General features: G+C 44.0%; 1 protein-coding gene across 1 annotated transcript in view; it reads right to left on the reverse strand.

Annotated features, from left to right (window-relative positions):
• The window catches only part of SELENON (selenoprotein N), a 61,866-nt gene that overhangs the window by 23,624 nt on the left and 20,708 nt on the right, over window positions 1-17,534 (reverse strand). The window contains exons 3-6 of the mRNA XM_060784443.2: window positions 8,707-8,837; window positions 7,029-7,241; window positions 4,314-4,438; window positions 1,394-1,531 (exon numbers count right to left, since the gene is read on the reverse strand). Of these exons, the coding sequence (XP_060640426.2) occupies window positions 1,394-1,531; window positions 4,314-4,438; window positions 7,029-7,241; window positions 8,707-8,837 (607 nt within the window). The remainder of the gene's footprint in view (window positions 1-1,393; window positions 1,532-4,313; window positions 4,439-7,028; window positions 7,242-8,706; window positions 8,838-17,534) is intronic.

Here is a 17,534-nt window from a genome sequence, read left to right on the forward strand (position 1 = left end):
ACATCCAGGAAGAAATTGCAAACATAACGCCTGCAATGCTGGCAAGAGTCATGAAAAATGCCAGAAATCGGTTTACTCGGGTGTATGGAGAATGGAGAATGGGGGACGTCACCGACCTAATTTGATCTTCAAAACTACGTAAAACAAAACTTTAAAAAATATACATTTCTGATTCATACAATGGGTTTTATTAAGTTTTGAAAAAAGGAACTTATGCTGCCTCACCCTGTACATTGATAAAATAACAAAGCAAATAAGCAACTAAAACACAATACAATATTATAAATAACATATAAGCAATAACACATAAAAAAATTGAAACACTGTGGGCAGGGCCAGATGTAATCAATTAAAAATTTTAAAATACTGGCGTGAACAGAAATAAACTATGTCTAAACAGGAGGATTTTAGAGGATAATGTGGGGCGATCAATCCAATGGGTAGATAAAGTGCTTCAGAGGACATATGGCAGAGAATTAGTCAGATCAGGGCACTGAGTCCTTTATTCAGGGAAGGCACACTGGAACAGCCACATTTTCAAGCTCCTCCTAAAGACTGCCAACGTGGGGGCTTGTCTGATATCCCTGGGGAGTGAGTTCCAGAGTCGGGGGGCCACCACAGAAAAGGCCCTCTCCCTTGTTCCAACCATACACGCCTGTGAAGGGGGTGGGAGCGAGAGCAGGGCCTCTTCTGATGATCGAAGAGATCGTGTGGGTTTGTCAATAGAAATGCGGTCACTCAGGTAGACGGGTCCCAAACCGTTCAGGGCTTTGTAGGTGAGAACCTGCACCTTGAATTGGGACCGGAAAATGAACAGCAGCCAATGGAGCTCTTTAAACAGGGGGGTTGACTGCTCCCTGTAAGTCACTCCAGTTAGTAATCTGGCTGCTGCCTGTCGGATCAATTGAAATTTCCGAGCCGTCTTCAAGGGCAGCACCACGTAGAGTGCATTGCAGTAATCCAATCTGGAGGTGACTAAGGCGTGGACCACCATGGCCAGATCCACCTTCACGAGGTACGGTCGCAGCTGGTGAACGAGCTTCAATTGTGCAAAAGCCCTCCTAGCCACCGCCAACGCCTGTGCTTCAAGCGATAGCGATGAGTCTAGGACACGCAAGCTGCAGACCTGTACTTCATCCACATCCAGGATACTTATGACAAAATCTCAGGTTCTGAACAACCCTGCAAGTTGCGCTCAGTACCTGCATGATCCAAGCAAATCAGGTGTGCTCACTACGGGGCTGATCAAAATCTATGCTGAGCTAAGTGGTCAGTACAAATGGGGCCATAGAGGGTGAACGAGATCACTTGGCAAAAATACAATAGATTAAATTTCATTTTTGGTACAAAAAGGTATTTTCAGAAGTAAGCGCCAGAAGTGAAGCAAGCTTACCTATTGTTAGGAACAAACAGCTTGAATTCCCGAACATGAGAAGCATCTTTGGAGAGGACAATGTAGCCTGTGAACTGTGCAGGCGAAAACCAGAATGGGAAATCTGGGGGCTCATTCAACTGAAACTCAGCATGGATTCTGGAAGAAAAGACAGCCATAAGTGCCCCAAAGGGAGGGAAGAAAGAAGCCAAGCACGAGGCTGTAACATGGTTGAGAGAGTCTCGACGACTTTTTAACACACAGCTAATAGTCTTTTCCTTTGGATGAGTGGTCCAGGTTTTATTCAAGAGTCCCATGCAACTCTTGATGATATACTACATTCGCTCTTCTGCCAGAATTTGCAAATTCAATTACCTGCCTGTGGTTTTTTGTGATGACTTTGATGTTATATCATCAGTACTATAAAGGATGCTCATTCATTTATTTGGTTTACATCCTCTCTTTTTCCCAATATGGGATCCCAAAGTAATTTACACCGTCAATTAAAATAAAACTGGCAGAACAAAATAGGGTACAAAATTTTAAAAAGCTAAGCCTATCAAAACATTAAATTAAAAACAATTTAAAACACATCAAATGCACAGTACATAGAGAAAACAGCACCGCCACTGTACATTCCTCGCCCAGAAGCAGCTCAAGTCTGAAAACCTGTTTGAAAGCCTTTGCTTGCCAGAGGAAAGAGACCAGAAAAGGGATCAACGGACCCTCCTGTTGGTCATGGGGGTTCTGTGTGGGAAGTTTGGCCCCATTCTATTGTTGGTGGGGTTCAAAATGCTCTTTGCAAGTGAACTACCTTCCTAATGCCGTGACCCCTTAATACAGTTCCTCATGTTGTGGTGACCCCCAACCATAAATTTATTTCCTTTGCTACTTCATAACTGTAATTTTACTATTGTTATGAACAGTGATGTATTGTCGAAGGCTTTCATGGCCAGAATCACTGGGTTGTTGTAGGTTTTTTTGGGCTATATGTCCATGTTCTAGAGGCATTCTCTCCTGACGTTTCGCCTGCATCTTTGGCAAGCGTCCTCAGAGGTAGTGAGGTCTGTTGGAACTAGAAAAGTGGGTTTATATATCTGTGGAATGACCAGGGTGGGGCAAAGAACTTGTCTGCTGGAGCTAGGTGTGAATGTTTCAACTGACCACCTTGATTAGCATTTGATGGCCTGGCAGAGCCTGGGGCAATCTTTTGTTGAGAGGTGATTAGATCATAGAATCATAGAATCAAAGAGTTGGAAGAGACCTCATGGGCCATCCAGTCCAACCCCCTGCCAAGAAGCAGGAATATTGCATTCAAATCACCCCTGACAGACGGCCATACAGCCTCTGTTTAAAAGCTTCCAAAGAAGGAGCCTCCACCACACTCCGGGGCAGAGAGTTCTACTGCTGAACAGTTCTCACAGTCAGGAAGTTCTTCCTCATGTTCAGATGGAATCTCCTCTCTTGTAGTTTGAAGCCATTGCTCCGCGTCCTAGTCTCCAGGGAAGCAGAAAACAAGCTTGCTCACTCCTCCCTGTGGCTTCCTCTCACATATTTATACATGGCTATTATATCTCCTCTCATCCTTCTCTTCTTCAGGCTAAACATGCCCAGCTCCTTAAGCCGCTCCTCATAGGGCTTGTTCTCCAGACCCTTGATCATTTTAATCGCCCTCCTCTGGACACATTCCAGCTTGTCAATATCTCTCTTGAATTGTGGTGCCCAGAATTGGACACAATATTCCAGATGTGGTCTAACCACACCTGGAATATTGTGGTTATTGTTTCCTCTCTGTTGTTTTGCTGTTGTAATTTTAGAGGTTTTTTAAATACTGGTAGCCAGATTTTGTTCATTTTCATGGTTTCCTCCTTTCTGTTGAAATTGTCCACATGCTTGTGGATTTCAATGGCTTCTCTGTGTAGTCTGACAAGGTGGTTGTTAGAGTGGTCCAGCATTTCTGCGTTATCAAACAATATGCTGTGTCCAGGTTGGTTCATCAGGTGCTCTGCTATGGCTGGCTTCTCTGGTTGAAATAGTGTAAATATCTGATATGCAGGATGTATTTTCATTCACTGGACCAAATTTGGCACAAATACCCAAATTTGAATACTGGTGGGGTTGGGGATGATTGATTTTGTCATTTGGGAGTTGTAGTTGCTGGGATTAATAGTTCACCTACAATCAAAGAGAATTCTGAACTCCACCAATGATAAAATTGGGCCAAACGTGGCACACAGAACACCCATGACGAACAGAAAATACGTGAAGGGTTTGGTGGGCACTGAATTTGAGTTTGAAGTTGTAGTTCACCTACAACCCGAAAGCACTGTGGACTCAAACAATGATGGATCTGGACCAAACTTGGCACAAAGACTCGATATGTGAACACTGGTGTAGTTTGGGGAAAATAGACATTGACATTCGGGAGTAGTAGCTGCTGGGATTTATAGCTCACCTACATTCAAAGAGCATTCTGAACCCCACAAATAATACAATTGGGCCAAACTTCCCACACAGAACCCCCATGTCTTGAAGGGAATTGCTGGCACGAGCCTCCCTCCAGCCTTGTATGTTCTCCCTCTCCCATGCATGTGCACCATGCTGCCATGTGCCGAGCATGCCTACTCTCCCCTCCCTGCTTCGAGTCTCAGAAACAGCCCTCCCCTTGGTTGAGGGGCCAGCTGAGAAGCCGGCCAATCACAACAGAGGAGGGTTTTTGGTGGGAGGATTCGCTGTCTGTTTCCAAAAAGAAAGAGAAGGACAGGCAGAGAGATCTTTAACATTCTCTGCCAAAGGGATTCCTAAGACCATCAGAAATACAATATCCCATCTCACATCTGGAGGATGACGATTATACCACCTCTATTTTACACCAATGCACCCATATGTACACAAAACCAATGCATGTAGCCACTGACATTCTCCCATCATGGGACTATACCTGAATGCAATCCTGTAGTAGAAATCTGCAACTGCTTGAATACAGGCTACAGCTCCCTGTGGGGCAAAGCGAGTTTTCACAAACGGCCGGGGATGGAACATACTCAAGAGTTTGTGAATTATTACCTGCAAAAAAGGAAGCAGAGGGAAGCACACAGAAAGAGGCAGGCAGTGAGCATCACAGCCAAAACCTAATTTCCTCCAAGTCCAGGTTCAATTATTAATACTTAGCATCTAAGAGAAGCTATCTTTCCTGTCTGGTTTCCTGTCCCTGGGAGTCTTATTAATCTCTTCTGGCATGTTCTGATGTCTTGAATATTTGAAATGGTAACATACATGTTCTGGGGCTTTAACACATCAGGTTCCATGTGTACACAGCAGCCAAGGAAGAGATGTTGAATGTATTGTTGAAGGCTTTCATGGCCGGAATCACTGGGTTGCTGTGAGTTTTCTGGGCTGTATGGCTATGTTCCAGAAGCATTCTCTCCTGATGTCCCGCCTGCATCTATGGCTGGCATCCTCAGAGGTTGTGAGGTCTGTTGGAAACTAGGCAAATGGGAGAAAGAAGTCTTGTCTGTTTGAGGCAGGTGTGGAAGCAGCCAGACCTTGAAGCTGCAAGGTCATTAAATGCTAATCAAGGTGGCCAATTGCAACATTCACACTTGCCTCAAACAGAGAAGAATTCTTTCTCCCATCCTGGACATTCCACAGATATATAAACCTCTAACAGACCTCATAGCCTCTGAGGATGCCTGCCATAGATGTGGGTGAAATGTCAGGAGAGAATGCTTCTGGAACGTGGCCAGACAGCCTGGAAAACTCATAGCAACCCAAGAAATGTTGATTTGATGTATTGTCGAAGGTTTTCATGGCCGGAATCCATGGGTTGTTGCAGGTTTTTCCGTGCTATATGGCCATGTTCTGGAGGCAATTTTTCTCCTGACGTTTCGCCTGCATCTATGGCAAGCATCCTCAGAGGTAATGCGACCTCATTACCTCTGAGGATGCTTGCCATAGATGTAGGCGAAACGTCAGGAGAAAAATTGCCTCCAGAACATGGCCATATAGCCCGGAAAAACCTGCAATAACCCAATGTTGATTTGCCCATTCCTACAATTTTTTTCTTTTGTACTCTACCCATTAGCTATATTCCTTTAAGACAGTGGTTCTCAACCTGGGGTCCCCAGATGTTTTTGGCCTTCAACTCCCAGAAATCCTAACAGCTGGTAAACTGGCTGGGATTTCTGGGAGTTGTAGGCCAAAAACATCTGTGGACCCCAGGTTGAGAACCACTGCTTTAAGACCTTTGGCCCAGAAAGCAATGAAAAACATCACAAACAAGACAGGGGGACAGTTTTCGTTTTCAGAATAAGTCCACTGCTCAAGCTGCAAGCCAGTTTTGCTGGAACTATTATGAAACAAGGCACCCTGAACTGGACTCCATGGATCAGCAAGAATTAAATAAAGCTCTGGATAAACAGAATAAGAGAGCCTGAAACTGGTCTTTATCTGTAGCTTTGTGTCAAAAATACTAAAAATTAACTAGGTATTTCTAATTACAAAAATGTGAGCCAAGCACTGAAAGGGTTAAGTGGATGCAATGACTCAGCAAAGCTGCAGTTCAATATAAGCAGATGTGCCTGTTGCTTAATAACATCTCAGTCTGAGAGAAGCCTGTGTGTGAGAGAAGCTTCTCTGTGTGAGAGAATGTCCCTTTGGGAGAATATGCCTTAATGTTATTAGACCTCAAAGTGTGAGGTAGGCCTCAGTATGAGAAGGCCTCTTGTGTGAAGCTCCAGCGTGAAGGGTGATATTTGTCACTGCTAAACTTCATTTTGTTAGTTTTGGCCCATCTCTCTAATCTGTCAAGATCATTTTGAATCCTGATCCTGTCCTCTGGAGTATTGCCTATCCCTCCCAATTTGGTGTCATCAAGTTTGCAGACGACACCAAATTGGGAGGGATAGCCAATACTCCAGAGGACAGGAGCAGGATTCAAAACGATCTTGACAGATTAGAGAGATGGGCCAAAACTAACAAAATGAAGTTTAACAGTGACAAATGCAAGATACTCCACTTTGGCACGAATGCAAAGATACAGAATGGGGGATGCCTGGCTCGAGAGCAGTACGTGTGAAAAAGATCTTGGAGTCCTCGTGGACAACAAGTTAAACATGAGCCAACAATGTGATGTGGCGGCAAAAAAAGCCAATGGGATTTTGGCCTGCATCAATAGGAGCATAGTGTCTAGATCTAGGGAAGTAATGCTACCCCTCTATTCTGCTCTTGGCAGGGGGTTGGACTGGATGGCCCATGAGGTCTCTTCCAACTCTTTGATTCTATGATTTATTTGTGTCATGGAAACCTTGTTCTTGTAAATAGCGCACCCATATTATTTTCCTCTCAAGAAAAACCTCCTATGGAAGAGATAAAATTTCTCTTATTTTTGTTATTTTTATCACTTTGAGCTACTGGTCACGCTGCTGCTGATAAGTTGCTCTGCTATACATTTATGAGGAGGGTCTTTTGTTAATAAGCCCAGTCGCCCAACACTGTTCTCATTGTATCACACCGTAGAGATACAAACTGAACTCTTCTCCTGGACTCTTGTATGAACTACTGAATTACGGTGTATAAAGTGCTTTGAACACAACAAATCTGCCACACAAATGCTGCTGCTTATTTTGAACACCACTGTAAAAGGCTTACGTCTTACCTCTTTGCCTCTGGGGGCTGGAGGATAAAACCTGTTGTTAGGAAGGTATCCAGTAAAGATGTTTAGTTCGCTGGGAATGATCCACCATGGATCAGCAAGTTCCACTTTATGCTTTGGAGGAAGGAAGGACTTAAATTGCTGAGCAAACATCACACTCACAGGGGATGCTGGAGCAGTCCAGTTGCGGAGCCCAGAAAGAGCAAGGTGGGACACCTGGAAGGTAAAAAATGCTCACTAAGAAGGTGGTGTAAGTCATGGATATTTATTACATTTCTTTTAAATTATTTTTTTTAACAATACACCCTCTAATGGCAACTTTATTATTTATTCATTTATTTAAAACATTTATATTCCGCCCTTCTCACCCCGAAGGGGGAGCCCCCGGTGGCGCAGTGGGTTAAACCCCTGTGCCGGCAGGACTGAAGACCAACAGGTCGCAGGCTCAAATCCAGGTAGAGGCGGATGAGCTCCCTCTATCAGCTCCAGCTCCGCAAGCGGGGACATGAGAGAAGCCTCCCACAAGGATGATAAAAACATCAAAATAATCCGGGCGTCCCCTGGGCAACGTTCTTGCAGACGGCCAATTTTCTCACACCAGAAGCGACTTGCAGTTTCTCAAGTCACTCCTGACACGACCAAAAAAAGAACCCCGAAGGGAACTCAGGGCGGAGCACAGCATATATACAGTAAACATTTAATGCCGGGACAAGAATTCATATAAATATGCATAAACATTAAAAACATTTATTAAATGTTTTTAAAATACACTGTTTAAAACTCTCTTGGTCATCTGCATCAAATCTAAATTGGCCTGGTAAAGTTTCCTGTCACTGCCTTATTGCCCTGTCCCGAAAGCTTGGTCCCAAGTTTTTACCATCCTTCTAAAGGACAGGAGGGAGGGGCCAATCTGAACTCACCAGGAAGGGAGTTCCATAGGCAGGGGGCAATCACCGAGAAGGCCCTGTCTCTCGCCTCCACCAATCGCGCCTGTGACAATGGTGGGACAGAGAGCAGGGCCTCCCCGGAGGATCTTAATCTCCGCGATGGTTCATAGGGAGAGATGCATTCGGACAGGTAATTTGGGCCAGGGCCATTTAGGGCTTTATAGGCCAAAGTCAACACTTTGAATTGTGCCCGGTAGCAAACTGGCAGCCAGTGGAGCTGGCGTAATATGGGAGTTGTACGCTCCTTGTATGCCGCCCCAGGTATTAATCTGGCTGCCTCTCGTTGGACTATTTGAAGCTTCCAAGCAGTCTTCAAAGGCAACCCCATGTAGTGTGTGTTGCAGTAGCCTATCCTGGTTGTAATGAGAGCGTGGACCACCATGGCCAAGTCTGAATGAATGGAAAGCCCTAAAACACTGTTATTAATAACCATGATAAGGTCTTGAAAGCTCAGGTATGCTGTCTTCCTCATTTCCTATTGTGTTCAGCTTTACTGTCTTTTCTAATGAGTTACGCCATTTTATGATATTTCCAATGGATGACACAAACAGACTGATAAACAGCAATGATGCTTTTTTGTCATTTAATTTGTGCAATGAGGCTGTAGATACCATGGCACAGAAAGAGTGGAAGTATTAAAACAATCATGCCTATAATAAATGAAATTAGAATTGTTTTGAATTAGGTCATTTCTCTCGCTCTCGTCTTAGTCAACAATTAAATGTAATACTCACTCCAAGGAAGCCATCCTTGCTCTTTGTCATTGTTTCCATGAGCAGAGGCTGAAATTTTGCAAGGATAGAGAGAGTCTCTCCACTGGGATCCAGCACCTCTTCCTCATCAGTGCCAGAGACAGGAGTAATGCCTGAAGAGAGCAGTGGCATGAACAACAAAAGTAATACTTTAGTATAAACAGAATCTCATTATGAATTACTACCTATCAATGAATTATCAATGAAATATCAATGAAATGCAAAGATAAAGAATGGGGGAGGCCTGGTTCTATAGCAGTACGTATGAAAAAGACCTTGGAGTCCTTGTGGACAAGTTGAACATGAGCCAACAATGTCATGCGGCAGCTAAAAAAGCCAATGGGATTTTGGCCTGCATCAATAGGAGTCTAGTGCCTAGATCCAGAGAAGTCATGCTACCCCTCTATTCTGCCTTGGTCAGACCTCACCTGGAATCACACTGTGCCCAATTCTGCGTACTGCAATTGAAGGGAGATGTTGACTCTAAGCTGGAATGTGTTAAGAGAGGGGGGTGACTAAAAGCATCAAGGGTCAGGAGAACAAGCCTTATGAGAAGTGGCTTCAAGAGCTGGGCATGTTTAGCCTGCAAAAGAGAAGGCTGGGATGAGACATGATGAGGGTTATGGATCAAGATGTGAGGCGAAGTCATAGGGAGGAGGGCGCAAGCTTGTTTTCTGCTGCCCTGGAGACTAGGACGCAATGGAACAATGGCTTCAAACTCCAGGAAAGGAGATTCCACCTAAACATGAGGAAGAACTTCCTGACTGTGAGAGCTGTTCAGCAGTGGAACTCTCTCTCTGTTCAAGAGTGTGGTGGAGGCTCCTTCTTTGGAGACTTTTACACAGAGGTTGGATAGCCATCTGTCGGGGGTGCTTTGAATACGATTTTCCTGCTTCTTGGCATAATGGAGTTGGACTGGATGGCCCATGAGGTCTCCTCCAACTCTATGATTCTGTGATTCTACTCTCTATGAAAGGGCAGCAACCTGCAATATATTGAAAGGAAGCAGTCTGACACACTGGGCCTTTTCAGGGAGGGATTTCATCAGTGCAAGCCCTCACCCTGCAACTGACACATTCATGGGAACAGAGTGGGTATCAGACAGTCATTTTCCAGCTGTACCCGTCACAGGTCTTCTCACCATTTTTCCAGTCTTTTAACAACCAGATTTTTGTTTCATTGTGCATAATAAAGAGATGTGAAGATTAAGACAGATTGTCATTTTTGGCTGACCTAATAAAGGTACAAGGGTTATCCGGAAAGTAAGGTTACAAGATTTTTTTAATAAAAATACAAAGAATGAATATATTTTAATCAACTTACAAGGATTGTAGCATAGGCATGACACTATTTTTCCACATAATCCCAATTCAGTTCAGTTTTGCCATCCGTGGGATGCCTGTGTCATAAAAGTTTTCCTCCATCTTTTTTCAGCCAGTTTGTCACTTCGATTTTCACCTTGTCATTGTCAGAAAAGTGTTTTTCACACAGGTGTTCCTTCAATTTAGTGAACAGGTGAAAGTCACTGGGTGCGAGATTGGGGCTGCGAGAGGGGTGGCTTAACACATCCCAACCAAATGAAGTCAACAACTCTTGTGTTGAATGAGTGGTGTGTGGACGTGCATTGCCATGAAGGAGACAGGCTCCTGCCGTAAGCATCCCACCACGTTTGTTTGGATAGCTCTGCAAAGTTTCTTCATGGTCTTACAATATATTCAATACCCATTTTGTCACATGCTGTCTTGACATTACGTCCTCTCCATAAACGGAAATAATTTCGCAATGAATCGCGGCAGCGTTCATGCCCTTCGCATTTATGTAGCATATTAGAGCTCAAACTTTGCACTTGGAGGGAAATGGAATGAGTACGCTCATTTCTAACCTTCATCACAACGCCAGTCAATGAGCTACTGACTACTGGCACCGTTCGTTCGCTTCTGTTGGCTTCTTACTACAAGGCAGTGGGACCAACTTCCCCCCCAGAAAATTCCCCGCAAGAGCTACATGCTTTGTAACCTTACATTCCGATTCCAAAAAACCGTCATATTATCATCACAATATGGATTGTGGCCTCTACTTTTTCATGTGCTCTAAAACGAGTGTGAATTATGTGGTGTAATGAAAATCACTCATAGTTCACATTTTATCAGTCCACACACTGTCTTGCCAGAGGAAGAAAACATGCCACACAGATGATCAGTAGAAAACAAATAGCTTACTCTTTGTAATGCAGAGCGACATACTGTATATACAATCATTTGAATAGTTGCATTGATTCACACAATGTCCTTTTGAGAAAGATTCAAAATGGTCTTTAGGTGTCCATGTGGACAAATTTCCTTCCAGCAGCTCCTGAAGCAAGAACTCAAAACTTTCTCTCTCTTGCAAGCACTTGAATGGCTCAAGCCTAAAAATGTAACTGTTGTCAAAACTCTCAGGCTCAGCTAGCTCCCCAGGCGTGACCCATCCAATCAGCTCCGTGCTTTGCATTTTCAGTTAACACACCAGCTAACTGATTTCTTACATGCTCCAACAACTTACTCTACTAGAAGGCTCAAAATGGTTTTATTTACTTGTGGATGGCTCAACTGATCTGCCAGATTTATTTCATATATGCATACCATTAATTTTGAATAAGAAGTCTGATAAAACTTGCTGAACTGGGTTTTTTTTAAGCAGTATTAATAAAAAAAAAACTTTATTTATATTCCGCTCTATCTCCCCAAAGGGACTCAGGGTGGATTCCAAACATAAAAGGCAAACATTCAATGTCCAAATACAACAACAATACATCCATACTAACACAATTTATACAACCCAACATATAAATACGAATTATAACTTAACAAACTAAAATTAAATAAAAAGCACAGCCTGTTATAACATACATAAGACAGAACTTCAAACATCAAATGAAAACAATAATTTCTCATTTCTTTGGGGCAAATCGATTAATCGTTGCTCAAGATATCTATTGAGCTGGTGGGATGAGCAGGGCATAGATACGGACGGCAACTATTAATCAGAGGTATAATAGTAGTATTACCAATGACTATTCCTCCTCCTTGTAAGCCAGTGAGCAAAGGTATGACTTTAGCTATTTTTTGAAAGCGGGGAGGGAGGGGGCCATCTTTAACTCCTTAGAAAGGGAGTTCCAGAGGTGGGGGGCAGCCACAGAGAAGGCCCTTTCTCTCGTTCCCACCAGCCGTGCTTGGGATGGGGGTGGAACTGAGAGGAGGATTTCCTCCGATGACCACAGTGACCAAGTTGGTCTGTAGAGGGAGATGTGGTTTGTCAAATAGTCTGGACCTAAGCCGTTAGAAAGAACAGTTCCTATTCTTTCTATGTTATTTCTCACTCCAGTATCAATTTTTCCATGACAGAAGTACTTCCATAACTGTACCGAGGCATAGCCGAGCAGTTCTACCTTTGAGCACCAGAGGGCAACAAAGATCACTAACAACTGTTGTATTCTTCATTGATTTTTAAAAATTGTGTGGCTATGCATGTTCTCAACTTCACTGCACAATAACATATTAAATTTCTGTAAATCTATTACCATTTTGCTCAGTAGCACATTCCAAATGGCCAAATTCCACAATGGATATCTGGCCTGAGTAGAGATCTCAGGTGCCAACCAGTCTGTACTCCGCTTTCATGATACTGCAAACGGAACTAAAAACAGGGTACACCTGCATCTGAGAGATGGAGAGGACATTGCCCTGTCATAGTGCCCTGGATGGTGATGGGTGTGGAAAAGAGCATTTCAGAGAAGTAGAATCTGATTCCCTCACCATAAACACCCTTGGACTGAATATACAAATGGCATGCCCCCGTACTGCTGCTGCTTTTGCTCTTTGGTGCGGCAGGGCAGGAGCAGAAGGCCCCAGCCTGCTGGAATCATAGGAAACCAGCTCTAGAACTCATGCTAATTCTGCAGTCAATGTTATGCGCTCTGCAGTCGGAGAAAAGGGTGAGCGCAGGCTGAATCCTCCTCTGCTATGCTCCACACTGACTTGTGAGAGCAATTTGATGGGCTACACAAGCACGCATCATGGAGACCGTAAGCAGCCAGCAGGGGGAAGTGCCGCAACTCTCTTCCGAATGCAAAGAGGTTTCTGAGATCAGAGAAGCCCACTTGCATCTTGCCACCAAAAGCTCTCTGATTATAAAGCTGCGGAGCTGTATCTCTTGTATTCAGCTGCTCCGAATCCCTTTTAAGCCCCAGACAAAGCCAGCGCGTGCGGTTTGCAAGTCCAACAATGGGAACAGCAGATTTAGAAAAACTGCCCTTTGTGAGAGAGGCGTTGGGTGCATAAGCCTTTCGAAAAACACAGGAAGCTTAGCAGCCTCTTGTTGCGTAAATCAGTCTAGGACTTGAGCAAAGAGAATGAAAGGAAGAGTCGCCATGTGCTGTGGGCAGTTCTCTCTCTCTCTCACACACACACCATAGGATAGATTTACACAAACAATTTCCCCAAAAAGCCATCAGAAGGAGGTGATTCGCAATGTCCAAAGGGAACTCTAAGATGGAAGAGTTTGAAACATAATACCTGCAAAATCCTGGAGCCTATCTGGGCCACCTGGCTGATCCTGCAGCTGAATACAGCTAAGTGGTCCCCAAACAGCTGCTCCAGAAAAAACAATGCAGACTTGCAACTGCAGGGCTGGTAGCTGGTCCCCCCCCCCCCCCCGCATCCCCTTACTCTACGTGGGGCTGCCATTTAAGACTGTTCGGAAGGTACAAATGGTCCAACGGGTGGTAGCCAGATTGCTCACCAGAGCGGCATACGGGGAGCATACAACCTCCCTGTTACATCAGTTTTACTGGCTGCCGATCTGCTACCGAGCACAATTCAAAGTGCTGGCTTTAGCCTATAAAGCCCTAAAGTCCTAACAGCTGATAAAGTAGCTGAGATTTCTGGGAGTTGTAGGCCAAAAACATCTGGGGACCCCAGGTTGAGAACCACTGCCCTAAAAGGCACAGCTTATTTGTCCGAACCCTCTATGAACCACCATGGAGTTTAAGATCATCTGGGAGGCCCTGCTCTCGGTCCCGCCTCCCTCACAGGCGTGATTGACGGAGACGAAAGGCAGGGTCTTCTCAGTGGTGGCCCCCTCAGCTGTGGAACTCCCTCCCCAGGGATATTAGATCAACCCCCTCCCTCCTGAACTTCGGCAAGAGAGTGAAAATGTGGTTTTGTGACCAAGCCTTTAGAGTAGTGTTTCTCAACCTGGGGGTTGGGACCCCGGGGGGGGGGGTTGCAAGGGGGTGTCAGAGGGGTCACCAAAGACCACCAGAAAACACATATTTCTGATGGTCATGGGGGTTCTGTGTGGGAAGTTTGGCCCAATTCTATTATTGGTGGGGTTCAGAATGCTCTTTGATTGTAGGTGAACTATAAATCCCAGCAACTACAACTCCCAAATGACAAAATCACACCTCCCCCCCCCCCCCAAACCCCACCAGTATTCAAATTTGGGCGTACCAGGCATTTGTGCCAAATTTGGTCCAGTGAATGAAAATACATCCTGCGTATCAGATATTTAAATTACGATTCACAACAGTAGCAAAACAACAGTTATGAAGTAGCAACGAAAATAATTTTATGGTTGGGGGTCACCACGGAACTGTATTAAGGGGTCGTGGCATTAGGAAGGTTGAGAATCACTGCTTTAGAGAACTTGTGTAGTAGACAGACTGGGAACAATGTGCAATGACCACTGGAACAGCCCAGATTACACTTGTGGATTACGTGTAATGTTTTAATTGTTTTTAATGTACTTTTTAATTCTATTTTAATATTTATTTAAGTGTACATTGTGTTTTAAGGCATGGAATTGTTGCCTACGGAGAATACAATTGCTTTAACTATGTCAGTGTTTCTCAACCTGTGGGTCGGGAATCCTGGGGGGGGGGGGGGGTCACGAGGGAGTGTCAGAGGGGTCACCAAAGACCATCAGAAAACACAGTAGTGTATTTTCTGTTGGTCATGGAGGTTCTTGTGGGAAGTTTGGCCCAATGCTTTCGTTGGTGGGGTTCAGAATGCTCTCTGATTGTAGGTGAACTATAAATCCCAGAAAGTACAGCTCCCAAATGTCAAGGTCTATCTTCCACAACACTCCACCAGTGTTCACAATTGGGCATACTGAGTATTCGTGCCAAGTTTGGTCCAGATCCATCATTGTTTGAGTCCATACTGCTCTCTGGATGTAGGTGAACTACAACTGCCAAACTCAAAGTTCAATGCTCACCAGACCCTTCCAGTATTTTCTGTTGGCCATGGAAGTTCTGTTTGCCAAGTTTGGTTTAATTCCATCATTGGTGAAATTCAGAATGCTCTTTGATTGTAGATGAACTATAAATCCTAGCAACTACAACTCCCAAATGACAAACTCAATCCCCTCCCAGCCCCACAAAATACATCCTGCATGTTGGATATTTACATTACAATTCCCAAGAGTAGCAAAATTACAGTTACAAAGTGTCAACAAAAATAATGTTATGGTTGGGGGTCACCACAACATGAGGAACTGGATTAAGGGGTCGTGGCATTAGGAAGGTTGAGAAACACTGAACTATGTGGATCTTTGTTGCCAGTATGATGTCTCTACCCTTCACTATTTTATTGAGATTGGTCATTGCTCTCCTCCCAAGAAGTAAACGTCTTCTGATTTCTTGGCTTCAGTCTGCGTCTGCAGTAATCTTTGCCCCTAGAAATACAAAGTCTGTCACTGCCTCCACCTTTTCTCCCTCTATTTGCTAGTTGACAATCAGTCTGATTGGCATCTTGGCTTTTTTGGTGTTTAACCGCAACCCAACTTTTGCCCTTTCTTCTTTCACCTTGGTTAGAAGGCTCCTCGGCTCCTCCTTACTTTCAGCCATCAAAGTGGTATCATCTGCATATCTTAGGTTATTAATGTTTCTTCCGGCAATTTTAACTCCAGCCTTGGATGTTATCATGAACAAAATCCTAACTTACTAAGAATTGAGACATCATTCCATTTATTATGTGATCCTGATTATAAAAGGCTTTTGTAAAATTGAATCCTTCCCACCACAAATAATTTCTTCTTTCCTCTTCTGTACAACCAAGCCCAATAAAGTGTCTTATAAGCAGACACTTGAGTAGGCTGGATGTTCTGCAAAGGAAGAGAGAAGGAGGAAGAGGATATGACACTGCTGCTGAAGGAGCCAGAAACACTGATACTCCAAGAGAAGGAAAATACACACACACACACACACACATACACTCACAAATACATAGATAGATAGATAGATAGATAGATAGATAGATAGATAGAAAGACAGACAGAGGTGACAGCAGGAGAAGGGGGCTACTACACTTTGGCCAGAAGGCCATCTTCGACACTTGGTCTGTATAAAGTATTTTTATATATTTACTTTTCGAGAGATGTTTGAGACCTTGCTTGGGGAAACTACTTTTTTATATACAACTTCTGGAATTCCCAGCCTGGTTAGAGGATTCTGGGCATTGTATCCGACTTCTGATTACATTCAACTGCTTTTCCTTTTCATCCACACTAGATGTACTCAGCCAGCACCTCTCTCTCATACACACACACACACACAAATACACACACCATTGCCCTTTTCTAGCCTTTGCTATAGGATTGCTGAGGAAATAAGTAAATAAAGAGCAACACTCAGAAAACAGGGAAATTCCAGACAGAAAACAATCAGGGCCAGCTAACACCGCCCAACAAAGGATTTCCGCAGGCAAGAAGCAGCCAGGACTTGAAGTTGCAAGGCCATTAAATGCTAATCAAGGCGGCCAATTGCAACGTTTATACTTGCCTCAAACAGACAAGAGTTCTTTCTGCCACCCTGGACAGTCCACAGATATATAAACCCCACTTGCCTAGTTTCCAATATACCTCATAACAAGGCCCGTAGCCAGGATTTTGATTCGGGGAGAGCTGAGTTTGATTGGGGGGGGGGGGCTGAGTCTGAATGAAAGAGGGTCTACCCTAGCAAACCTTTTGTATTGTTATCCCAATACCCCCATGCATATGGGATATATTGAGCATGGTGATCAGATCATGATATGAATAAACATAACAGTTTAAATAATGTACCAGTAAGGCCTTCTCGCGGACCACCATGATAATTTGGGGGGGGGGGGGGCTGAAGCCTCTCAAGCTCCTCCCCCGCCTACATGCCTGCCTCATAACCTCTGAGGATGTCTACCACAGATGTGGGTGAAATGTCAGGAGAGAATGCTTCTGGAACATGGCCACCCAGAAACCCAGTGATTCCAACTATGAAAGCCTTCGACGACACAAATTTGCCCTTTTCCAAATAAAAAGCAGAATTGTCGTTGTATTCATGTCCTATTGCTTTCTTAACTTGAGATTTTTTTAAAAAAAAAGTGGTCCCTTAAAAGGGGGTCCCCCTTAAGGGGAGGGGAGGTTCCTTATAAAGTCTGGAATAGAATTCAAGTCCCAAATGTGGCCACATGGATTTTGCCACAGCTACTCAGAAGAAGCACAGTCCTCTCATCTTAATAAGAGCTCCAAAAGATCATGTTCACTTTCCTAACTAAATTCAAAATGCTGGCTTTGAACTTTAAAGTGCTCAGTGGCCTCTCCGTGGGAGGACATCTGAGGGAACAGCTTGTCTCACATAATCCTGGAAACATAATCTGGAGGTCCTTTTATGGGTTTCACCTCGATCACAAATGATGATGTTTCTGTTCGGAACAGTGTATTTTCCAAACATTATCTCCCACCTACTCTCCAAATGCATGGGATTTCTCTTTCCCCCAAGAGAAATTAATTCAACTTGG

This window comes from Anolis sagrei, chromosome X, assembly GCF_037176765.1.
Source record: "Anolis sagrei isolate rAnoSag1 chromosome X, rAnoSag1.mat, whole genome shotgun sequence".
NCBI classification, from domain to species: domain Eukaryota; kingdom Metazoa; phylum Chordata; class Lepidosauria; order Squamata; family Dactyloidae; genus Anolis; species Anolis sagrei.